The 20,905-nt window shown below is 38.8% G+C and overlaps 1 protein-coding gene across 5 annotated transcripts in view; it reads left to right on the forward strand.

The window, feature by feature from the left end:
- Window positions 1-3,849: 3,849 nt before the first annotated feature.
- Window positions 3,850-20,905, forward strand: part of VGLL3 (vestigial like family member 3) — a 47,923-nt gene continuing 30,867 nt past the window's right edge. The window contains exons 1-2 of one of the 5 annotated variants that reach the window (XM_037001674.2): window positions 3,850-4,498; window positions 17,968-18,250. In XM_037001674.2, the coding sequence (XP_036857569.2) occupies window positions 4,373-4,498; window positions 17,968-18,250 (409 nt within the window). In that variant the 5' untranslated portion in view covers window positions 3,850-4,372. The other 4 variants (XM_017640089.3, XM_017640090.3, XM_037001676.2 and 1 more) reach the window with 4 other exon arrangements.

Below are 20,905 nucleotides of genomic sequence, written 5' to 3' on the forward strand. Positions count from 1 at the left end.
AGAGGAGTTATTGAAGCCAGGATATGGCCAGCAGAGTAACATCCTGCTGCCAGCCCCAATTGCATTAAACCCTGGAGACACTGTTAAAGTGACATGGCCCTGGACATTTCAACACATGTACCAGTGATGGCTGGCCCTTTTGGCACCTCAGGGAAAAGGCCTGGAAGCTGGCCTCCTGTGTGTTCCTGGAGTAACAGCAGAGTGTCCCCCAAAGATCATGGTAGTGTACCCAAAATGTCTGGGAGGTAAGACCATCTTATCTGGGCAGTTCTGTTTTATCTTTATGGCCAGTGCATGTACCTCTTATAGCCCTATATATTGACCACAGGGAAGGGTGTGAAAGTCTGGTGTACTAGACTAGGATGAGATCCCATTCCTGCCACTGTCCTGTCACAGGACCACTCTCTTGCATGTATCCTACCTGATGGGCAAGATTTCCCTATGCTGGTGTCATTAAAACATGTATCTTATCACCCTTAAGGTTATTTTCTTCTACAGTCCCTATGTCCTGGATGCGCCCCCTGGCTGCAGCTGCCACATGATGATTGCTCTGAACTCCCTACCTGTTCAGCTACTGACTGTGGAATGGGCAATCTATGGACTTAATCTGCATAGGATTTTGAACCTAGCTGAATCCTCTGGTTTGAGGATTATCATGATTTTATGTTATTAGTCTGGTTACAGTGTACCAGTTTTCTCACACAAGGGCCATTGCAGAAGATTGGGAAGATGTAGATTGTGAGGTGAGATTTCTGGAGGGGTGGCCTGTCAGTAAAATTATAATATTTACAGAATATCTTGCCTGGCTTTAGTGCATCTCCATATCTATAGGTATTTCCAAGGGGTGGAGAGGAGTGCATCTCCATATCGGTAGGTAATTACATGGGCGAGGGAGCGCTTACCTAGACTGTAGAGATTGGGTGGAGGCCTCTCTTCTTCTGTAGCCAGGGTGGGAGAGACGAGGGATGACTGCTTGTGAGAAATAAATGGGTTCCTCTCACCTTATTTCTTCCTTTGACTGATTTCGGTTTCAAAGGTATTTTGCCCTGGGATTCCCCCCTGGAGTTACATTCCCTGGAGTTACACCTGGCCTCTGGGCTTTAGAGTGCTCCTAACTGGCCCCTTCCTATGATGCCTCTCCTCACAGGAATCTGTAAGGCAAAGAGCATATGCTTCCCCAAAACTCTCCCCACTAGCACCCCTACCCTATTAAGATATTGTGTTAGTTTCCTTTTGCTACTGTAAAAATTATCACAAACTCAGTAACTGAACTTCACATCAAGATGACACTAACTCTTCTGGCCTCCTGACTCTCTCTTAAAAGGACCTTTGTGATCCCTGGGCATACCCAGATAATCCAGGATAATATCCCTATTTTAAAATCCACTCATTAGTAGCCTTAATTCTATTTGCAAGCTTAACTCCCTTTCGCTATATAAGGTAAACATATTCATTAGGTTCCAGGAATTAGATTATGACATCTTTGGGGGCTTGGGAGGCATTATTCTGCCTCAAACAACCATGTATCTGTAATTAATACCTGGGAAATCCCTCCATGGATGACCCAAACTGACTTCCTCAGAACGATGATGCCTACAGCAGGCTGCATTATCAGAGGGGTACAGCAGAGGTCAGATCACATTTTCTGACCTGGGTGATGAAATAGGCCTATTTCCAACCCCATCACCCCCACCCTCTTTTCTGAAATCCTAGTTGACTCAAAGGATGATCTGATCCCAAACCTCTTCTTTCATGAGTGGATGCAGGCATGCATGTGTGTATATACATAAATGAATATGTACAAATAGGAACAAGTATACAAACATACACATAATGTATGCATGCATGTAAATATGCATATGTGTTTGTCGACATATCCTTATCATGACAGAGAGAACTGAACCAAGAGTCAAGAGACTGGGCACTTTGGTTTTGGTTCTGCCTCCAGTTCCCTGTAAGCCTTTAATCAGATCACATGCTTGCTTATCTTTGATGATGTTTTAGACCAGATGACCTTTTTTGATTCTTTTCCACTCTAAAATCCTAAGCATCTTCCTTAGGGAAATCAGGTGCCTTTGCTGTCCTACCAGAACTCTAACAGCTTTTCCTTAAGAGAATTGATTATACTTTTCATTAATGAGCAAACAAAGACCCCAGCCTTTGACTGGAGCCTTATATTTCTCCCTCTACTCTGTCTATTCTTCTTCTAGATTCTAATTCTGGGCAGAATTTATCTTTATTCTCTCATTTTCTTCTATCAGTACAATATAGAAATGAAGGGAGGTATCAAAAGGAAGATACTGTATTGTAAGATTTTGCTAAGAATCTCCATATTTTTGAGTACATGACATTAGTATCCAAGAACTACATCTTTGTCATCAGTAAATATTTGCATCATACTAAAGGCCATGTGAGGCACAAGGAAGGTGTAGAAATTGGGGGTGTGGGCAAGTCTCTGCAATAATCTGGTGAACAAGATAGATTTTGAACATGTAATTGTACAAAAAAATCAGCTACAAATATATTAATTTATTTGAAGATTACGTTGGAAGTGTTAAGTGTTTAAAACAGGAGGTATGATGTGAAGGAAAGGCTGTCCTTGCAAATTAGCTTTGCAGCCTAATTCAGTCACTTTACACTCCAGGCCCTAAATTTTCTCATATCACAAGCATCTTTTCAGTATATTAGTACTGTGTATTTGCATTAGTCCACTAGGACTGCCATAACAAAATGCCACAGATGTGGTAGCTTAAACAACAGAAATTTATTTTCTCAGTTTTGAAGGCTACAAGTCCAAGGTCAAGGTGCCTTCAAGTTTAGTTTCTGGTGAGACCTTCTTTTCCTGGCTTGCAACTGCCCCTTCTCACTGGGTGTCCCGAGGCCTTTTCTTTGTGCATTGCAGAGATCTCTGGCATCTCTTCTTATAAGGACTCCAGTTCTAGATTAAGGCCCCACCTTTAACACCTCGTTGAACCTTAATTACCTCCTGATAGGTCCTGTCTCCAAATACAGTCCCACTGGGAGTCAGGCTTCAACATATGAATTTTGGGGAGGCACCGTTCAGCCCATTACAGCACCAGTATATTTGACGTCCAAATTGACATTTCCACTGACAAAGTAGTCTCTGGGCAAACAAAAGAAATGTTCTGTGTCATAAAAGAGGATACCTATATCTAAGGAGAGAGATGTAGTTGTTAAAGGTCAGAGAATTTGCTTAATTATAAAATAAGCAAAGTAATTCTTTTCTACTTTACCGGATAATATTGAAAGACAATTACATTCCTACAAAAATTTTTTTGTTTCCATTTTGGAGAGAGTTATAAGCCACATGGCACGTAGATAAGCCTTTACATAGTAGCTGAATAATTTAATCAATTGCTATTTTCTATTGCTGTACGGAAAACAGCCTGGAAAAGCCAAAAAAGGTTGTGTTCCACAGTAATGTCATACCATGAAGGTGTAAACTTGAAGCGGAGATTGCTTGCAGAAAACTTGCATTCTTGGCATGTGCGCACTTGCAATAAAGTTAACTTTCACTTATGGTCATATTTAATGTAGGAGCCAGTTTATCTTACGCCTGTTCTGTTGTACTTCTTTGTGCACTTGGCCTTCGTTTAGTCCTGGCCTCTGTGTTGGTGTTACCTGTAAGAGCTCCTTGGGGTTGGGAAGGTGACAGAGATAGGGTGGGAAACCGCGGATCTTTGAGGGCGCGGAGTCTCTCGCATACCATTCCCCTCCCACTACTGCTGGGAGGCGGAGAGGCCTTCTAACTTCGCTCCAATCCGCTGTCGGCCCTCCCCGGGGTCCCCCTGCTGGGCGACCCCGCCCACTGCGGTCCGAGTTGGAGAAACTTTGCAGGGCACCGCGCAGAGCCCGGGGAGGCGAAGGGCTCCCCCTCCTGCCAGCGCCTCCCCCCCCCTGCCCCCGCCCCGGTCCTCGCCCAGGCGCGAGCGCTCGTGATAGGACGAGCCCCGGCGTGCATCGTGTATATGCAAACCAGAGCCGCGGCTCCCCAGGGCTGCCGACCCGGGCGGAGGCTGCGGCTGCGGCTGGCCCTGCGCGGGGCGCCGCTGCCCTCGGCGGAGCCGGGCGCTGTCATGCGGCCGCGGCGCGGGCCGTTGCCTCCCCGAGACGCCGTGTAGGCGCGGGAAGGGGACACCGGAGGGCTGAAGATGAAGGTGCCCGTGCCCGGGCCCCCACTGATTGCCAGCCCCTCCCGAGCCCGCGCCCCGCGCCGAGCGGGCGGCCGCGGAGGACCCGCCTTCGCCGCAGTAGCAGCTGGAGCAGCGACAGAAGCGGCGTCGGCGGCGCCCGTCGCCCGAGCGTGCGGAGCGGCGGCGGCAGCTCTGGGGCCGCCGCTGCCCCGGCTGCCATGAGTTGTGCGGAGGTGATGTATCACCCCCAGCCGTATGGAGCGCCCCAGTATCTGCCCAACCCCGTGGCAGCTGCAGCCTGCCCTACAGCCTGCTACCACCCGGTGCCCCAACCTGGCCAACAGGTGAGTCACCAGCCGGGCAGCCTGCTGGGGGCGGGGGCGGGGCCGGGCCCCGAGTATCGGTCTGGGGCCGGCGACGTCCCGCAGGGACGCGGGCTGAGGAGGATGCTCTGGGACCTGCGGGAGCGGCCCTGAGCCGAAAGCCTCGGAAGAGCGGAGCAGAGGCTTCGGGAAGGGAGAGCAGCCAGGGACGGGTGGGGATTGGACGTGAACATTACCTGGCCGGGGACTCCATGGACTTGTCACTGAAGCTCAGAGGCTGCTCCTCATTGCCACCTTAGCTCTTAGGGTTCAGTTCTCAGAAACTCTTCAAGGGCATCTGTCCTAGGAGTATGTGAGTAACTTCTTTTAAACCAAATACTTTGTTTTCTGTGGAAAGGTATAGCGTTTTACCTTAAAAGGTTTTCTTGATTTAGAGAATGAAATGTGGTCACTTACATACTGGAGGCTATCTGGACAGTGAGCTCATGGAATTACCTCTCTGGGACTTTTATGGTGGAACACGGGTCGAGTGTAACGTCTACCAAGTGTTACTAGAACTTCTCTGTAGAGTCTGCCTTCTCAGGAACTGTGACTCTGAAGACAGAGATTGATCTCAGAGTTCCACATTCATTTTTAATCCCATCGAAGCACAAGAGTGCTATAGTTGAGTCTGTTGGCAGTGTGTCCCCCACTGAGAAGCGACCTTGGACCATGGGATGCCAGGTCTCCATCGTGCCCAGAGTTATCAAGAATGCTGTGGATAAAAGGGCTCAGGAAACAGGGAGATGATATGGTTCCTTTGGAAGCAAGAGTAGGGCTCCAGGGAACTTGGCAAGAGCAACCCCTGGACAGCCCTCTCTGGGCACCAACAGTGTGTCAAGGCTTAGCTAGGGCTACATAAAAAAAAGAAAAGTATGTGTACCGGGTTGTACCAAAATAGGGTCCTCAGACTCTGGAAACTAGGTGAGTTGATGTGGTGAGACTTAAAAAGTACAATTTATACACTGAGGTGGAGACATATCTGGGAACTAGATAGCGTTCAGAAATTACCATCCACAGAATTTGATTGATTTTTATAGTTTCTTAGGAACCATATGTTTTATTGTGTTCTTAAGGGTTTGGTTCTTTAATTAATGTGGCCTTTAATTTCTGTATTTCCTTAACCTCTGTCTCATTGCTAGGTTTATAGTGCTTCTCTTTGGAAAGAAATCATAACTTCTGTTTAGAATTTAGGGGCTATTAAATTCATCTGATTTTGGAAGGGTATATGCCCCAGATTTATCTGTTAAACAGTATAAGCTGAGCCAGGACCAACTAGAGCAAAAGAGGAAGGAGCCCCACATTCCTGTTATAATTTTTTTTTTTTTTAATATTCAGCAGCTTCAACATTCAAAGCAAGATTACTTTTAGTGAGAGGAATCAGAAGCATTTTTCAGTTTGTGGTCAAGGGTGATGGATTAAAACATTTTGTTTATGTTGCTTGGTATTTTTTTCTGGCTTTAAATATAAAAGATGTAGGCAATGGAGATAGCTGTTCAGGTATGTCAGAGAAGTGAGCAAAGAGATGCTGGATATCAGTTTTATGTGTTTTGTGAACACTATGTCCCAGGTGAACCACCCTTTTTCCTCCTTGCCTTTCCTCCATCTCAGAGACTGTACAGACCTTCAATTAGCAGTTGGAATGTGGGCCAGCAACAGACTCAAACTTACTAAATATACAGAAAGGTATTTTTCCCCTTAAAAAATAACTTGGACTAGTAGAAGCTGTGAATCAGGTTTTATTTTCTAGAGTTGTGAAAATAATTCCATTAATATATGAAACTGTGGTGGGGGTTAGAATTGGCTTTTTGAACTAGAAAACAAAATTCAGTATCAGAAAAATGACAAATTATGGATCCTAAAATTTAGTTTTCAATACGTAATAATTCTAGTACTTCATCTGACTTTTGCAATAGCTGTGCAACTCAGTCTCCAAATTCCATTCTTTTTCAAAACTGAAGAATGAGCTTTCTTTTTCACCTGAATTGTCCACATTGATGAGTTGCATGTATTAGTAAATAATGGTGAACTTCTACTATATTTTGGGCTTCTGATGTATTATTCAAGTAGACGTCAGGCTGAGTTGGCTTTAGGAACCTAGCTGAAAGGTGTGCTTGGCAATTGTCATGTTACTTTTACTCAAGCTCCAGATTACTTTTTTTGCCAAGTAAACTGACTGCAACTGGCTAGTGAAATAAAAAAGACATTTGATAGTGTGATTACTGTTCTCTTACTGTCAGGAGTTTATTTTGATGACCTATATTTTCTATTGGAAAAAGGGGTAAATCAGGAAATTCTTATCAGGCTGACAGCATTTTCAGACTATGTGGTGCGTGGGTGAAGTGGGATTAATATTGACTTGGCCCTAATGCAGTCATCCGAGAATACATATTTTGGTTGTTTTTGCATTCCATAAGGTTTTATCATTATTATCCATGAAGATTTTTTCCTCCGTACATGGGAAGTGACCCCCAATAGCATCTTGCCTGAGAGATAAAAATAAGGGCTACAACTCCTACTGCATTTGAAAAACTAATTTTTTGAGAAGAAAAAAGGAAAAGAAGCAGAAAAAGTGATAGAGTTATAAAGAAAGTTTTATGGTTATTTATAAAGTACTAGAAAAGAGATCAGTCAGGTTTGATATTCTTTATTCAATTATAGTAGTGTGTCTTTGCACTTATTTATTTTTTTTCTCAAATCTGTATAGTTCTGAAGTCATTAATTAGTAAAAATGGTTGGTAATGATGGCTTTTAAACATAGGTATGTTTTTCCTCTTAAATATCATCATTTGGATGAAAATTCTTTTTGAAATAACAGAATTTCATACTCCAGGTATATGTACTCTCATCTTTTCCCTTAGAAGCACAAATATACACTTGGAATTTTAAGTTTAGTGTTTTATTGAACATATTACACATTGTAGGTGGGTAGGTTAGTGTCTTAAAAACGTAGTTAACTGCATACATATCAGGCTGCACTGTGATGTGTTACTTAGGCTTACAGTAGGCTAAATGAATTCAAGTAATCTGTAAATATGTCTGAAAAGTAAATTTTATACTTCCTGATATGAATTTCTAGAAATTACAGGGCTGGAATAAACCTTATGGTGTGCTTTCTAGGACCAGAATTTGCTGAGGGATGCTAAGCCCCCCGTCCCCATGCTTGCCGCCTTGGTCTAGCCTTAACACCATCAAGTCCCTAATACTTCCTCTGGAGCACTCCTGACTCAGTGTCTCAGCACATGCTCTGAAGGCATGATGATACCACAGAACATGTGCAGAAAGGAATACACTTATTTTCTAACAGTAGGAACCAAAAAAAAAAATCAAAATATGTATCAGAAAATTGAGGGAAATAATATGATATCATTGATTCTCTTCATACCCAGTGGCCTTCTCATTTTAACTGCAGGCAGTCTGTTGTCAAAATCCCCCCTGCCTCCCCCACTATATTCATAATGTTAACATTAGAAAGATATTTAAAGCAAAGATTTCTGAATGCGTAGTTTATAAATGAAGTGGTAAAAGCAGAAAAGAACAATTACCAGCTTTCTAATAGTGCATAAAGGTTTTTAATAAGCACACTTTGGGCTTCATGGAAGTTTAGCATATTTACTCTGTTCTCTTCAAGGTGACAGCTGGGAGAATCTGCATGCATGCTTTCATTTGAAAGAACTTAGTGCCCTTGGGAGTCAGAACTCCAGTTATGAGTTTGTGAGGAGTTTTTTTTTTTTTTAGCTCTTTCTTTGGTCTCTTCCACCTTGGTTAGGTTCTAATACCTCTCTGAGATTCTGTTTGTCAGGAATAAAATTCTGGAAGAACATACATCAACACCTCCTTTTGCAAATGGGGAAATGGATGTACATAGGGCTGAAGATTTCAAAGCTAACTGGTGACAAAATTAGGATGACCACATCCCTGCCTCCCAATGTAGCATCTTTCCACCATACCATTCAGTCTCTGAAGCATTTTTCCATTGCACAATAAGCTTATTTTTGTCTTTAGTGCTCCAAATCAACTTTTTGATAAAGAAGATTAATATGCAACAGATTCTTTGGCCTTGGAGCTTGAAATTCTTTCCAAGTCCTTGGTAATGTACTTTTTTAGTTTAGGCATTCCAAAGTCCTTTTGCTAGCATTTTTGTTGTGCTAATGACTTTTGCTATCCATTCTGCATCCTTTGTTGATGAGGCAAAATATCCACCAAATGAACATTTACTTATTTTAAAATAATATGCAGGAAGTCATATTAACAGACAGCTTTAAGTGCCTCATATATCATTGCTATTCCAACATAAGTTTAGATCCATTATCAGGAAAGAATACAATTATATCCCAAATAGTTTCAATACACAGTTGACTTCCTTAAGGCAGAGGATCTAATTTTCTTGCAACTGTAAGCAGGGACTTAAGTAGATTTATAAGAGTTCATACAAGACTACTTTGAGAAAGAGCAGTCCCTATAATTCCACACTATACAAATTAACTTGACTGCAGACACTTAGAAGCTTAATGCCCCACAGTTTTATGCTCCCAATAACTTTCCAGCTAGAAAATTCAAAGCTAGAGAAAAAAATTAAACTTTAAAATAACTAAATTGAACTGTTGTTTCTGGCAGTTAACCAGAATGGAGATTACAATAATGATAGTAAGGGCAGGCTGGAAATGCATCAAATCAAGCAAAGTGGGATATGTTCACCAGAAAACCAAATGCCAGGACAGTGTGACACTCGGGAAATTTAAGTGAAGTGTATTTTGGATAAATGCAAGGAAGTCCTACTTCAACTAGCCCTCAGTAAAGTCTCACATCTCCCAAAGTTGGTGATGTGACCCATACCAAAGGAAGGGAGAATGTTCAGAGGGTAATACCTTGCCATCCTGGTCGGTGACTCTGGGCTATTTCAGACAAGATGTAGAGCTGATCCCATTGGGCAGCATGTATAATAATTATGTCCCATATACCTCTGTGCAAAGGGAATTTTCAGTAAGACTAGAAATGTTCTGTTCAGGAAGCTTAGGGCAGATCCTGAAGCAAACTTGTGTGTCAAACTTTTTGACTGTCATTCTAAAACCTGGGCACTTAACTTGGATTGCATTCCCAAAGGCCCTGTTTCTAGCTAGCTTTAAAAAAAATCTCAAAATTAACCACACAGTAATATATAATAATATAAGGTATTATCTCTTGAAAAACATCTTCTTTAATAGTTGAATTTCAGGCTCTGGCAGGGACAGTGAAGGAAATCATTCTGGGCAAACCTCTACCTCGAATCTTTCAAAAAGTACTTCTTTAAACAGCTGGTTTTCTAGTTTAACTATTTAGTTAGGAAGCCCCCAAGAGTGCCTTGAACCATTAGACCCAAACATCTGCTGTGAGAAACAAGTCATAAATGCCATATTCACAGATATTTCAGTAGATACACGACTTACACCAGTAATTTACAAGTATAGTTTGAATTGGGGTAACTGAACTATTTTCCACTTGTCTCATACTTTAGTAGAAAAAGAGTAAAAAAAGTAAGGAAGAATGACCTAAAGTAAAAACGTGTCCTTTCCTCTTAAAACTATATTGTTTTATTGTGCCAAATCACTCGTCCTTGGGGGATGGAGTAGCATTCGAATGATGCACCTTTCTTGTTAATATGAAGACAGTTAAAGGAAGTATCAAGACTAATTCTTAGGAATTGGGCTAGATGACCCATGTCTGAAAATGAATTAGTCTTTGATGGTCTGTAGGATTTTTGGCTCCTACTGTCCTGCACAATCAGAAGAGGTAGCCAACGTAAGAAACAAAATTAAGTGCGAATTTGTTTAGAGCTCCAGCTTGTTACTTATTAGGCTACAGAATTGCACCAGACTTCTGAGATATTCAAGTCAAAATTCCTCATTTTCAGAAAAGGAAGCTGAGGGCCAGTGGCTTTGGTGACTCACCCAGACTCATACACTAGTTGTGATCAGATCTTTCCTATTCCAGGTGTCTTTCTACTGTGTTCCCTTCTTATCTGGACTGCTTTAGAAACAAGCAAACAATTAGTAGTTTACCTAATGTTACCTTCTTATTTTCTTATTTTTAAATTTTTGAATATTATTTACTTGGAGAAATAAGACAATAAATCATATGGATAAACCATTAATTTCTCTTTACCATTGCCCTTACAGTGTTCTCCCAACTAACTACGAGCAGTTTGACTTTAGGGACAGGATAGGACTTTCATCTTTTTAGCTCCAAGTCTTTGTACAATTACTGACACATAATAGGAATTCATTGACAATTTGATGAATAACAGATACATTTTTAAAAATTAAATTATACCCATGTCTAGTAATTATACAAATATACTGGAAATTTATGCATCAGAAACTTGTTTCTTTCAAAATAGCTGGTTTGAGGTAGAACACATACCCTCATGATGTGATCATTGCTTCAAATATTTTGGGAATGCAAATTTTGAAATTCTCTCTAAGCCTGTGGTGCATTTTTTAATAGCCTCAAAACTGGAAAATTTTTCATACTTGGAGGGAATAGGTTTGATTTTTTGATAGTGATCAGAATCATTGAGAGACAAGTGGACTAAAAAGACATCATTGATCATGTTAAGTAATTTTTTAAAAATTTGCTTCTCTCTACTGTTAAGGAAAGCAAAAAACAAAACAAAGACAAAAATAACAGAATTTTGAAGTGTGATTATATATCACAAATGGACTCTGCTCATATTTCCAAGATAGGATTTCCGGAAAAATGTTAGGCAATCGTGTTCTGTATCTGACTTGCCAAACAGACATCACATTTTTTAGATAGAGAGATCTAGTGTCTTCAAGATCTACATATATTTTGAAGAGCACTGCATTACTTAATAGCCATAACTCTGTTACATGTTTACATCTCTTTTTTTTTAAGTGCTATAAATAACTTCAGAATTCTCCTTAGTTAGCATGTGATACCATGCTGATTGTGGGCTTCTGTTTATTTATTCAATTAAATATATAGAAACTTATTTCCTTTAGTCTGTTTTCTTGATACATGCTTTGCAGTTAGATAGAAATATGTTCTAATTCTCTCTCTGCCATTTACTAGTTAGGTGATCCTAGCCAAGTAGATTAGTTTTTGTATATGTAAGTTGGGAATAATTATTCAGACAAAATATTTGTATGTGTGAAAGAGAAATAAATGAAATAAAATGTATAAGAGGTAGGTGGCAGAGCTTCCTTATTCTGACCCACCCTTCATCAGTTGGTTCCTCCTCCTTCAAACAACTAAGGATCAAAATTTCAAGTCTGTCTGAGATACTGTTTGTAAAAAATCTGTTATCCAAGAAAATTCCAAAGAATATGATCCAAGAGCAGTGCACTGCTTTCATGGACTTCACAATTTTGAAACATTTACTATGAACTAATGGTCCTTTCTTACAGGCAGTCACTTTTGAGTATAAAGAATCACTGCATTTAGAGAAGACAGCCAATAGAAATTTTAAAAAGAGAAAAGAAAACTAAAGAAAAAGCTCTTTCCAAATAGCCAATGATTCATTAAAATACTTTTGTTTCCTTAGGAAAAAAGTTTCCACATATGCACAGTAATCATTTGGCATTTTGTAGGCTTAAGCCTTGGGGAGTTAGTGGTATTTGGCTCCTGACATGGAAGTCTTTCTCTTGTCAGACAAATCCTTTTCCCTGCACATTCCTGTGAGAGTTTGTTTCTGTTGTGCCTGATGGTAAGCTGTGAGGTGGATAGGGACAGTTTGCACTGTCTGGGTAGCTCCTTCTTACTACCTTAACCTCTTGTGTGTGAGTTTTCACTGTGTGACTCTTAACTCATCATTGTTGCATCTAACTCAAGGGTCATTGTCACTACTCTGGGGTGGGATGAGCCAGTTAATGTGTATTAAATAAACCAACTTATGGTTTTTGAAGTTCCTTTGGATAAATTCTTCTTTTTCTTTCTCTCTTTTTATTTATTTATTTATTTATTTATATTAAGGTATCATTGATATACAATCTTATGCTCAGGTTTCACATGAGCAACATGGTAGTTACTACATTCCCCCTATTATCAAGTCCCCACCACTTATCCCATTACAGTCACTGTCCATCAGCACAGTAAGATGCTATAGAGTCACTACTTGTCTTCTCTGTGCTATAGTCGCTTCCCTGTGCTCCCCTCTATATTTTGTGTGCTAATCATAAAACCCCTTAATCTCCTTATCACTCCCTTCCCACCCATCCTCCCCAGTCCCTTTCCCTTTGGTAACTCTTAGTCCATTCTTGGTTTCTGTGAGTCTGCTGCTGTTTTGTTCCTTCAGTTTTTGCTTTATTGTTATATTCCACAGATAAGTGAAATCATTTAGTAGTTGTCTTTCTCTGCTGGGCTTATTTCACTGAGCATAATACCCTCTAGCTCCATGCATGTTGTTGCAAATGGTAGGATTTGTTTTCTTCTTATGGCTGAATAATATTCCATTGTATATATATATACCACATTGGCTTTATCCATTCATCTATGATGGACACAGGTTGCTTCCATATCTTGGCTATTGTAAATAGTGCTGCAATAAACATAGGGGTGCATATGTCTTTTTGAGTCTGTGTGGATGACTTCTTATTTTTGTTAACAGTTCTTCAGGATCTCCTAAGCAAAGCATGAAAATTTCTAAGAGATTTTGGGTGTTTTTAGGAAATGGTTGTGCATTTTGAGAGAACTATGAACTAGATTGCCTTGACCTCGATCCAGGAAATCTAGATTCTGATGATTTGAGATTTATTCTGAACATGCTGAGTGTTATATATTATTCTCAAGCAACATTGTAATATTAGGGAAGTTTCATTCCAGGGAGCAAACACCAAGTGAATACAGAAAATAGCAAAAGCACACATGAATAATTTACTTAGTTAAAAAAAAGGCAAATAATTGATTTATAGTCACCAAAGCACAGATATGAGAAAGTACTTGAGGTGTGGAGAAGAATATTAAGATGGTGTGAATTATCAGCATATGTATCAATTGTCAAATTCTGTGTTCCTGTTTTCTTCATGCTTATACTTAATATTTTTTAAATGGATGCAACTTATTCAACATCATTAGTCATTAGGGAAATGTAATCGAAACCACAATGAGATATCGCTTCATACCCATTAGGATGACTATGGCTGTATTAATAATCCTTTTAAAAATCCATAAAATGACAAGTGTTATTTTTCTGCCAAAGATTTAGAAAATTTGGACCCTTAGTACATTGCTGGTGGGAATCTAAAATGGTTCAGCTGCTGTGGAAACAGTTTGGCAGTTCCCTAATAAGTTAAACATGGAATTACCATATGATCCAGCAATTCTGCTCCTAGGTATTATATATGTCTATCCAAAAGAAATGAAAAGAACTACTCAACCAAATGCATTTACACACATATTTATAGAAGCACTGCTCGCAATAGCCAAAAGGTGCAAATGGTCCAAATGTCCATCAAAGGATGCATAGATAAACACATTGTGGCATATTCATACAAGGGAATAACCTTCAGCTATAGAAAGAATGAAATACTGATACAATGTGAATGAACCTTGAAAACATGCTAAATGAAAGAAGTTAGCAGCAAAAAGGTCACATATTTATGATTCCATTTGTATGAATAACCAGAACAGGTAAATTCATACAGACAGAATACAGATTAGCCATTTCCATGCTCATATGTGGAGGAGTCAGGAAATAGGGAGTACAGAATTTAATAGGTACAGAATTTCCTTTTGAGGTGATGAAATATTTTGGACTACCTAGAGATGGCAATCACACAATGCTGTGAATGCATTAAATGCTACTGAATTTTCACTCTTAAAAGGCTAATTTTATGTTATCTGAATTTCACCTCAAAAAATGTTAAAAATTAAAACACATTGAGATAGCCACCAGGAGAATAAAACTGAAAAAAGATACAGAATAACATGTGTTGACAGTGATACGGAGTAACAAGAATTCTCACAAACTGGCAGTGGACGTGTATATTGCTTGAAATTACTTGAGCAAACTGGCACTATCTACCACAGCTAAACCGTATGCATGCCCTATGACTCAGCAAACCTTCTTTCATAACATGTGCACGGAAAGATGTGTATTTAAATATTCATTGAATAGTATTTGTAATAGCCCAAATCTGGAAAGTAGCCTAATTCCTGTCAACAGTAGAATAAATAAATGGATTAGTATACAGCCATGAGAATGAACAGTCTAAAACTACATGGAACAATGGGGATAAATCACATGAACATAACACTAGTGAAAGAAGGCAGACAAAAAAAGAGTACATGCTGTATGATTCCACTTATATGAAGTTTGGGAGACAGTTATGGCTCATCTGCTCTGATAGAAGTCCAGGTAGTGGTGGTCGCTGAGGAGATGGTGACTGGAAGGGAGCAGTGCTTTCTGGTTGCTGGTGATGATCTACTTCTTTATCTGTTGCCATTTTCATTGGTGCATTCCGTGTATGACAGTTCATGAGCACTACATTTATGACAAGTGTCCTTTCCTGTTTATATTATTTCTCAATACAATTAAAAATATAAAATGTAGGCAAATTCAGTGTTAGCATTCTAGGAAGCTATCAGGCTGTTTGGATACTTCAGAACTCTTATTTTAATGAGTGGTGCTGACAGTGAGGCTGAAAATGTGTGTGTGGGTGTACCTGTATGTTGTAAATTTAAATATTTATATTGGTTCACTGTAATTTTTATATATTTAAATTGGTAGGTGTATCATAGCTCCCTTTTCATTTGTTTGATAGCCTCCAAGCAAATTTATTTAATTAGTACAAGACTTACCTTAAAGATCTAGGGGAAAACAAAGAACTGTATTTTATAATCATTCTAAACAGTTTTATTTAACTAGAGGAGCAAATATGGATATTTTTTTAGAATCACAGGTGGTTTCATATCAAAAAGAATAATACATTAATATATATACATGTGTATGAGTTTATATAGACATGAAATGTGCAGATATAGAAAATCAATGCATCCATCAACAGAAGAATGATTTTTAGGAAATAGACTGATAAAAGGTATTTTAATACAAGGACAGATTTTTCCGTTTTTTCCCCATTTCATATAGAAAGGTATGTAATATGTAGATTAACTTATTTGCATCCAACCATTCAAAATTGTTCAAAAAAGATAACATATTAAATAGATTGAAACTCAACAGATTAAATTCAACTGCCATCATTTAAAAATTAAGATATTTTATTATTGCTATGGGTCATATACTACACTACATTTATATCAAGATTTGCAGCTTTCAAATATTTTACATATATATAAAAGGTATTTTATTTCATCTAAGAATTAATTGCTAACTACGGCAAAAACAAAACATTGGCTTTCTTTGGATTATTAGCACAGGCAGGGCCCTTTCATTTAAAGAATAAATATTAAAATTAAATGAAACAATTAGATGCAAAACCCAACTCTCACAAACCGATGCTGGGCTGCACATTAACAGAAAAAAAAAAAAACTTTACTAGATAATAATGAACACTAGTGGACAGTGAAGGCACTCTGTAGATCAGTTTTAATTTCCTTCCCATATGAAAATGGTGCTTCTTTCTAATATGCCAGAGTGTTCAGCACAGAGTGTGTGAATATGCTTAGAATGATAAAATTTTGGGTAAATACACATATGTGCTGTGACTTGACTAATAAATTGTAGTATTTGTTTAATTTTAAAATGGAATTTAGAGCTAGGAATAACTTTAGAGGTCATTTAGTTCAGTCCCTTCATTGTACACTTTTGTTACTGCGGTGTTTTTACTATTGCAGTTAAATATAAACATGTTCAAATTTGTGTAAAACAGATTGTAAGAAATATAACCACACAGTCATTACAATCATCTATTCATCAGCAAAGCATATTCACTCACATGGAATGAATTATCTATCAGCCAGTGATAACTATATTGACACATACTTTAAATAAAAAGCAATACATATATTTATAGATAACAGCCCCTAAATAATAACCAAAAGCTTGTAATGTGCCTGAACATTGCAGGACCCACCTCACACAAGAACAATGTATTCATTGCTAGGGGGATAAGGCTAAATAATGTTTTGATAACATTTTTAAAACTGTGTGCTTACTGAGTATTCCAGAATGATTCATTTTTTTCCTACTCACATTCATTTTCCAGCATGCATTTTTTTCTAAAATACAAAAACCAGTAAGACAGAGGGTCAGGTTTTGCAGGTATTCAGATGATAGAAAGTTCATTTAAGCATTAGGATAATGAGTTTTATAATTTAGCATTATTTTCTTATATTTAATTGACACTGAGGTTTTTGATTATAAATATATGCTCAATGAAAAGTATTTGGAAATATTGAAAGGCAGAAATGAGAAAATAACTACAAACTTACCAGCCAGAAAAGCAATGCAAAATACAACATCTTGGTGATTTATTTTCTATAACAGATACCCTCCACTTGCCCTCCAGCACATACATGCACATGCGTGTGTATACCTGTATGCATTCTGGCCCTGCAACTACATGCTTTGTGACCTCTGTGACCTTTGTGAAGTTACTTCACTTCTCTGTGCCTTAGTTTCTTCATCTTTAAAATATAGATAGTAATAATAACCATGTTATAGAATTGTAAGGATTGAGATAAAAAATATAAAGTTTGAGGGCCTAATGTAATAAATATTAACTATTATAGCTATGATTATATTTTTTGAAATATTTAAAAATTATCAAAACTTTCACTTTTATTTGAAAGCCACACTGGCTATTGGTAGTATCTTGTATTATCTTCAGTAAGTTGCAATATTATCTTTTTTTCCCCCTCTATGATAATGGTATCAAGTGAAACATCTGAAAAATATGTTCCATGCAAAACGGATCTTTGCACAGACTTATTCTGTCATTTTAGTTTGATTTTTGAGAAATGAATTTGGCGCATCTGCCAAATCCTTTTGTAAGATGGCTGTGTTCCTATTTTTATTTTAGTTTATTTCATTTATGAGAAGCTCTTCTCTTCTCCACCCCTCCCCTGCACAGATAGGCCTCCTGTTCCCCATTGCGTGTCTCAAATTATAATGTTGCTGTACATTAAATCTTTAAAATTGAAGTGGGAAGAAAAACTGGAAGGAATCTGTCATTTTTTTAAAAAAGTAATTTTCTTTTTGGTATGTCTAGATGAAGAAAAAAAAACTCATCTTTCACATTCTGAAAAGATACTCTCTCATAATAAACTACCCCCCACCCACCCAAATGGGAAAGAAACAAACTTTTTCTGGATGGGAAGGAGAAGGCTGGTATGGGGAGGGGACAGATGGAGTAAAGCAGATGAAGGAGAATCCGTTGGCAAGCATATGTTAATATTTAGATCTCTTTTTTTTAAGTGAAAAGTTAACTAGTTTAATTCTTTTTTTTACAAACTGTCTTTGATACTGTGTTTTGTTTATTCCATCCCAGAAGAAGTTAGCGGTATACAGCAAGATGCAGGACTCTCTGGAAGTCACCCTTCCCAGCAAACAAGAGGAGGAGGAGGAGGAGGAGGAGGAGGAGGAGGAGGAGGAGAAAGACCAGCCTGCCGAGATGGAGTACCTTAACTCTCGCTGTGTCCTTTTCACTTATTTCCAGGGAGACATTGGGTCAGTAGTGGATGAACACTTCTCAAGAGCTTTGGGCCAAGCCAGCACCCTCCATCCAGAATCTGCCATTTCAAAAAGCAAGATGGGGCTAACCCCCCTGTGGCGAGGTAAGAATTCAAAAGCAGATGCTCTCCAGGGCACCGTCTCTGTTTCGCAACTGCCTGTACCAGGTTCCAGCTGGAGACTTGCCTCTGGAGGACGGATATCCACTTGCTTTTTAATTTTTAAGGACAGCAAGGAATTTCTTTCAGACAAACAGCTGGATCGGTTTTGTCACATGTGGAATGCAGGGTTGGAAAGGATGTAGTCACACCCCTTAAATTCCTCATGGAAAGTAGTGATACAACCAGTCCAAGTTTATAGTGGCGGATGGAGCTGCGAAGCACCATTCCTGAAGCCCCAGTGGCCCAATTTGGCTCTCTGAATAATAGGCGTGCCTGAATCAGCTTTTAAAAATTAGCTCTTGCTCATTCCACTAGGTGCTACGTGGTGACATAGCAGAGATCTGAGTCTGACCCAAGAATAAAAACTTTGAAAGCTTTCTGTGTGCTTTTGATAGCTTTCTCTGCCCTGTTCTGTTGTGGTATTAACCCTTTGTAGTGCAGAATCCAGGCATTACTGATTATCTACGTGGTTTAGATTATTGTGTTTAGCTTGGTAAAATAAAGTATGAGATTAGGCATCCTCTTCTTTATTTTCCCCTATGTAGAGGTCACAAAAGTGTTTTTAAATCCAGTTACTGGCTCACATCTTAATTGGGATAATTACAAGGTCAGAGGAAAAATAAACCATCATTCCAATGACAGTGTTAGAGAAGTGTGTTAGGGATGTTTCTTCTGAACTCACCTGGTTCTAAGAAGCATCTAGTAAAATGGTTCTCAAAGTGTGGTTTCCAGGACCAGGAACATGGGCACCACATGGGAGCTTGTTAGAACTGCAAATTCTTGGGCCACACCCCAAACCTACTGAAGCAGAAACTCAGGGGTACCCTGTGTTTTAACCAGCCCTCCCAGTAATTCAGATGCAGGCTCAAATTTGATAATCATTGATCTAGTGCTGTTAAAAACAGATTGCACACCCCCTAACTCAAACCTACTGAATCAGTTTCTAGAGGGGGTCTCTGGGAATCGCACTGAAACAAATGCCCCAGGTGATGCTTTGAGAAAGGCTGACCACCTGTGGTAGGGGGCAAGTGAGAGGTGATGAATGGTCCGTTGCCTCTCAGCCTCAAAGGAGTGGTTCTGCTTCATTGTGGGAGAGGTCCTGGCCCTCTGAAATTGCTGGGCCTGATCTGTGGATACAATGCCTTTCTTTTCTGCATGCCTGTCTGCTGCTTACCTTCCTACCTTCTTTCTTCTTTTTAGTAAATATGGAGAGCACTAAAATAAGCAGTAACTATGAAGGGGAGGTGGAATATAAAGTGAAGTGACTGAGACATTGATAGAGTTGAATTGGGAAGCATTACTGCTTATTGGATTAGTAAACATTATGGACTTCCCACCAGAATTGAGAACACAGCCTAAAATGCTTACAGAATCAACCAATATGACTGCACATGATAAATACTCTTAATAACCTGTGGAGAGTGAAAATTGGAAAACCTCAGTGAATTAGCTGGCTTTAATAAATAGTTGCATACACCAATAATAAATCCTACCAGGACAATCCATCCTACAAGGGTAATAAATGCAATGCCTACTTTTCTGCCTTTTTTTTTTCTTTTTAGCAAAATGTATGCAGCCTAGTAATCATTTAATCTGAAATATAAGACCAAGAACCCAAAATTATACTAGATATGGGAGTGATTGTCTATAGTATCATAACTAGAAGAGTTTTAAGTGAGGTGTTGTGTTATGTGCAAAAAGTCTGTGTTTGTTGTTTTTTCCATAATCTGCATGACTGAATAGAGAAAACCTGTAGACAGGTGTCAATTTTCAGTACAGGAAGAGTGGATACTGGTTATGTTTTAGTAACTATTATTACAATTTTCTTAAATTTGGCCTTCAACTCTATCTCCTGTTTCAGTCATTGACTTAGGCAACTTCTGTTCTAGGTAGTGGAAATGTATCAGTGAACAGGAGAGTCTCTAAGCCTGTAGCACTTAAAGAGCTTTTTGAGCTACTTCTACCTGCAAGAGACAGGTAATAGATATGTAATAAAATGCAAGGTTTGTTTTACTTGGGATGATAATAAGCACTCTGTCTGAGCCCATTACGATGGAGCACAGACGTGAAGGAAATAAGAGTGCTACTCATCACACAAATATCTAGGGGGAAGTTATTTCAGACAGAAGGAACAGCCACTGCAAAGGCCCTGAAGAAGGTCTGAGCTTAGTTTTCAATGAGAAGCAAAAATGCTGTTGTAAGTTGAGTGAAATGAAGAGTGATAGGTAAGGACAAGAAATTTTGGAGCTTCATATGTCAGTTTAGTTTATCAAAGTAACCCAGAAAAGCACAGTATACTCTTTAATTTCCATCTCTCTCTCTCCAAGAACCAAGTTCATCCCATATACCCCAGATTAGAAAACAGAAAAGTTCTTAATGGAGAATTTATTAATAATAAGTTATATGAAATCTTTGGTTACAGTTTTCTTATTTATAAAATGAAGGGGTAGTATTGATTGTTGAGATCTTTTCTCTTTAATGTTCTGTGATTTCAAATGTATTTTCTTACTTTTCATTTGTGAATAAACTTTGCCATAGTTTTTTCTAGTTATAAATTAGTTTTATATAAATATACATAAGTTGGCTATGACTCATAGG

The sequence above is a fragment of the Manis javanica genome, chromosome 3 (assembly GCF_040802235.1).
Source record: "Manis javanica isolate MJ-LG chromosome 3, MJ_LKY, whole genome shotgun sequence".
Taxonomy (NCBI): domain Eukaryota; kingdom Metazoa; phylum Chordata; class Mammalia; order Pholidota; family Manidae; genus Manis; species Manis javanica.